Raw genomic sequence first — 6,000 nt, forward strand, 5'->3', positions numbered from 1 at the left:
AATATTTTTAAAGTTAAAGGTTCTGACAAAGGTCTCATTTCCAAAATATATAGAGAACTGACCCTAATTTATAAGAAATCAAACCATTCTCCAATTGATAAATGGTCAAAGGATATGAACAGACAATTATCAGATGATGAAATTGAAACTATATCGACTCATATGAAAGAGTGTTCCAAATCACTACTGATCAGAGAAATGAAAATTAAGACAACTCTGAGATACCACTACACACCTGTCAGATTGGCTAAGATGACAAGAACAAATAATGATGAATGTTGGAGGGGATGTGGGAAAACTGGGACACTAATGCATTGTTGGTGGAGTTGTGAAATAATCTGGCCAATCTGGAGAGCAATTTGGAACTATGCCCAAAAAGTTATCAAACTGCATACCCTTTGACCCAGCATTGCTGTTATTGGGCTTATATCCCAAAGAAATACTAAAGAGCAGAAAGGAACCTGTATGTGCCAAAATGTTTGTGGCAGCTCTTTTTGTAGTAGCTAGAAACTGGAAAATGAATGGATGTCCATCAATTGGAGAAAGGTTGGGTAAATTATGGTACATGAAGGTTATGGAATATTATTGCTTTGTAAGAAATGACCAGCAGGAGGAATACAGAGAGGCCTGGAGAGATTTACATCAACTGATGCTGAGTGAAATGAATAGAACCAGAAGATCTCTGTACACTTCAATCTTGTATAAAGATGTATTCTGATGGAAGTGGATATCTTCAACATAAAGAAGATCCAACTCACTTCCAGTTGATCAATGATGGACAGAAATAACTACATCCAGAGAAGGACCACTGGGAAGTGAATGTAAATTGTTAGCACTGCTGTCTATCTACCCAGGTTACTTATACCTTCAGAATCTAATACTTAATGTACAACAAGAAAATGGTATTTACACACATATATTGTATCTGGGTTATATTGTAACATATGTAAAATGTATGGGATTGCCTGTCAACGGGGGGAGGGAGTGAAGGGGGGGATAATTTGGAAACATTAATACAAGGGATAATATTATTTCAAAAATTACTCATGCATATATACTGTGGAAAAAATTCTAAATAAAATAAAATAAAATTATTTTGCTTTCAGTAAGAGAAAAATAATTCCCAGAAATAAGAAGTTTGCACTCCTTCAGTGCTTCAAACTTCAATAGTTCTTATCTGGAGTATTGTGCTTCATTATGGTACCACAGTTTTAAAAAAAAAACTCTTTTAAGTTATACGGCTTTCACAGGAGCACAACTAAGAAGGTGAAGGATCTTAAATCAATGTCATTTGATAACTTATAGGAGAAACTGGGCATGTTTGGCCAAAAGAAGAGAACATTCATAAAAGACATGATAGCTATCATTTGGAGGAGAGATTAGAATTGTTCTCTCTGATCCCACAGTGGAAAACTAGGTTATATAAATTTGGAAAAAGTGAAAATTTAAGTTTGATGTTGGGAAAATAGTCCTAAAAATGAGGGTTATCAAAAAATTAAATAATGGGCTTACTAGAAAAGAGGCAAGTTCTCTTTCTTTGGAAGTCTTCAAACAGAGGGTGATTGACCACTATTAGCAGTTTTAGAGCAAGGATTCTTTTATGGGATGTATAGCTGCTTGGATCTCTTTCTAAAGCTCAAATTCTTTGACACAATTCTGTTTTTTAAATTTTCTTGTTAACATATGAGTGGAAATAAAGGGAATTAATATTTTAATCCTGTCCCTGACTTGGAATTTAGCTTATCATTACCTAAAATCCTTAGGAAACTGAAAACTGAAAAATCAGAACAATATTACAAATGCAGAGTCTTTTCTGAATAAAAAGTGAAAGCTAATGAGTCATCTTTGATACTCTCATTTCTTCAAATGGCTACTCTTTACCTTTTTGACTTTAATACATTCAAGGAGAGAGCTACTTCTTTTACATGAACTGATATGAGATCATAGGCCTCTGTGCTGGCCAGATAGAAGGCACAAACTCAATTCTAGACAAGGCATAAAGAACAAACAGCAGATCAGCCTTTGCAAGTGTTCTAGGGGCCATAAACACCATTCTTTAAAAAGCCTCATCAAATTTCAGAAGTTCTCTTTGTAGACTTCTTTCTATTTTAACAACTACATTTTCTCTCTGTCTCTCTCTGTGTGTCTCTCTTTGTTTCTCTGTCTCTGTCTCTGTTTTCTCTGTCTCTGTCTCTCTCTGCTTCTTTGCCTGTCCTTTCTTTCTCTTTCTCTGTTTCACACACACACACACACACACACACACACACACACACACACACACACACACACACACACATGCACACACACACTTCAGCCACTTATTTAGAAATCAATTGCTGGAAAAATGCAGGAAATACATTAGACAGCAGAGATTTATTACTCCCCATTTCTAGTTACTGCTACATAATCCAAAGAATATTAATTCAATTATTTTGAGAAATTCTCACATTTTCAGTAGGTAATGTATGCACACTATTTGAAAGACTACTATTTTCCCAAAATTTCTATTTTTTTCCTAAAAATCTTTTAACCAAATTAGATGAAGAAAAGAGTGATATTAAGGACCACCTCTACCTTCTCCCCTTTGCTATCCTCCTAAAATTCAAGCATCTCTAATGTGAAAACTTAACTAACAAACATGTAATATCAGAGGTAAAAATTAATAGCTATACTTCTTCTTGAATTCATTTTTTGGCTTTTTATATAAACAATTCTTATATTTTCCTAAAGAAAAAATAAGTACATTGATTGTTTAATTTCACTGCATTCAATTGTATATACTTTAGTTCAATAATTTGAACAAATTCTGATGAGAAAGCAGTACCTTAATACAGTGGTGAGAGAATTTGTCTTGAATTAGAAAACTGAGCTCTGATTCGACTTCTGCTAGCATGTATAGACCATTAAGCTCTCCAAGCCTTAATATTTTCAACTTTATTTAATCCTCTTTTAAGTCACTGTTTTGTTTCTTCAATGAATTTGGTGCTAAATATGTTGATGCCAATCTATTCCCACAGGCTTGCTTTTCTTCCCCTTTCTAGCTTCCCTACCCTATTTTAAGATTTGTTTTTTGATTTAATTATCAGTCTCTTCTTTCTTTAATAAAAAAAAAGTTTAATTAAAATATTGATTCTATTCCCTTCTCTTTCTTAAATTAGTAAAGAGATTAATTGAAATTTGCTTCCCCCTTTTGCCTCTAATCTTTTTTTTAAAGTCATTTATAGTGATATTTAAATGGTACCATGGGTAGAGCACTGGTCCTAGAGTTAGGTAGACCTGAATTCAAATTGAGACTCAAACACTTACTAGCTGTGTGAATCTAGGCAAATCACTTTAACCTGGTTGAGGACAAAAATTTAATTTACTTTTCTCGTGTTCTTTTCCAGGATGTTTTTTTTTTTCCCCTCTGATTTATTCTTATCACTATTTCTCTTTTTTGTCTATTGTAAATTTTATTTTCTGGTGCTTGAATTGTATTCTTACTTGTTTTTCATTGTTCCTCCCTTGTTCTCATAAGGTTAAAATTTCTACAGCACCTGACTTTCTCTTCCTTTAATATATGACTCCTAGATTATCTACTTTATAAATCTTGTCCCATCCTTGTATTTTCCTGCTATCTGTCATGATTAGAAATTTCATTTAATGAGGGAAATCATAGGAGCAGGTAAACAATATTACATTGTATAAGCTACCCTATTTATCTCTATTTCCTTCATACTGATTGCTTCTATGACACTGTCTATTCATTTTATCTTCTTCTGTCCTCTTTACCTTTTGCCTTCAATTTTTTTTTCCAACATTAGGGTCTTTTCCATTGAGTCTGATCTTCTCATTATGTGACCTAAGTATTTGGCTGACACACAATAAATGCTTTCTGATTGATTATTGACTGATTCATAACCTAGGTAATCAAGAAAGTTCTTGTATAGGTAGTATCAGAGTTATTATATAACCAAAGTTAGAAAATTGATAATTGATAAAAGTATATTTATATATATATATATATTATATAATACCTTATAAAATATTGAAAGGGAAAGATTCAAACTATGTCCTCAAGTAGTTGATAGTCTGTTTCAAAGAATATAATAAGAAAGATAGGAGAGGCAACAAAGTATAGGACCTAGATTTAGGGATACTGAGTTTGAATGATGCCTAACACATTAATTAGATATGTGACTTTAGGCAATTCACTTATTCTTTTTCAGCGTCATTGTCCTTATCTATAAAATAAGGAAAACAATAGGACATAGCTTCAAGGATAATGATGAGAATAAAATAAGTTAATTTATGTAAATTGTTTGCAAAATTTAAAGTGTTATATAAAAGAGTTATTTTTATTAGTAGTACTATCCAACAGGAATAAAAAAGTATTTATTTTTTACTTCAGTGAGATCATCAGTACTTTACACTTGAACCTGGACAAAGTACATTAAACACCATATAAAATCTTCAATAAAATAATATTATTTTCATTTGCGGGCAAAATTCAAACTCCACTTTTCATTCAACATCTATGAGATGGATAAGAAAGATATGGGGGAAAAAGTTTGTAGTAGGAGCCAGGCTTTCCAGGGTCTTAGTCATCGAATGCAGAATAGTAAAAGTTGCACTAATGGAAATGTGAATAAGAAGATGGAAAAGTTGAAATTAACTGTAATGAGAGGAAATAGTGATTTGCAAGAATTGATTAACACTTGGATGTACTATTAAACATTCGTAAAGTTCAAATTTTCTCTTACTGATAACAATATAACATTTTACTTTCTTGAGAATGGCATTATCTTTTGAACAACATCCTTGAAGGCTTGTTTTACTTGTTGGTTCCTTAGGGTGTAAATAAAAGGGTTCAGCATGGGAGCAACTGAAGTATTGAGAATAGCTACTCCTTTGGTCAATGATGCTTTTTCTTTAGCCGAGGGATTCACATACATAAAAATGCAGCTGCCATAGGAGATGGAAATGACAATCATATGAGAGGAGCAAGTGGAAAAGGCTTTTTTTCTCTGGCTAGCAGAAGGGATTCTCAAAATTGTCCTAATGATATACATATAGGACAGAATCACTAATCCCAATGTAAACAGCAAAGTCACCAAAGCAAAATAAAAACCAATTATTTCTAAGAACTGTGTATCTGAACAAGACAGTTGTAAGAGGGGGAAAAAGTCACAGGAAAAATGATCAATTACATTGGACCCACAATAATCAAGCTGCAGAAGAAGCATGAGGGGTGGGAAAATGGTCAGGAATCCACCTAGCCAAGCACAGAGGACAAGCAAGATGCAGACTTTATTGCTCATAATGGTTGTATAATGCAGGGGCTTGCAGATGGCAACATAACGATCATAGGACATAGCTGTAAGTAGATAAAATTCAGTAACCCCCATAAAAATGAAAAAGAATAGTTGAGCTGCACAGCAATTAAAAGAAATTATTTTGTTTCCAGTAATAATGGTGCTCAGGAATTGAGGAATGCAAACTGTAGTAAAAGAGACTTCTAGGAAGGCAAAATTCCGGAGGAAAAAATACATGGGTGTCTGAAGGTGGGAATCCAGCAGGGTAAGGGTGATGATGGTGAGGTTCCCAGTAATATTTAAGATATAGGTAATAAACAGAAAAAGAAAAATCACAACTTGCAGTTTGGGGTCATCAGAAAGTCCCAGGAGGATGAACTCTGTGATCACTGTGTGGTTTCTCATTTTGGTTTCATTACCCAAATACAAGACCTGCTAATGAAAATAAGAAAGCAGAATAAGGACAAGTAGAAGTGAAAGATTTAGTTACAACAGAACCACCTATAAAATCACAGAATGAAAAATTTCTGAGCTAAAAGAGGGACCACAGCAATAATCATCAGCCAATATTTCATATTTCATCAAGAATCTACTGCATAGCAAAAAAAAAAATCTACTGCATAAGGCAAGGAAACTTTCTCTGTGTTTTGATCATTTTAGTGAATAAGAACACACTATATAACAAGTCAGTTCTAATTTTAGACAG

General features: G+C 33.3%; 1 protein-coding gene across 1 annotated transcript; it reads right to left on the bottom strand.

The window, feature by feature from the left end:
• Positions 1–4,760: 4,760 nt before the first annotated feature.
• Positions 4,761–5,699, bottom strand: LOC141542799 (olfactory receptor 6C3). Its single transcript, XM_074267386.1, has one exon. It carries the CDS (start codon positions 5,697–5,699, stop codon positions 4,761–4,763), a length of 939 nt encoding a protein of 312 aa, XP_074123487.1.
• Positions 5,700–6,000: the final 301 nt, after the last annotated feature.

Source organism: Sminthopsis crassicaudata, chromosome 5, assembly GCF_048593235.1.
Source record: "Sminthopsis crassicaudata isolate SCR6 chromosome 5, ASM4859323v1, whole genome shotgun sequence".
Classification (NCBI taxonomy): Eukaryota; Metazoa; Chordata; class Mammalia; order Dasyuromorphia; family Dasyuridae; genus Sminthopsis; species Sminthopsis crassicaudata.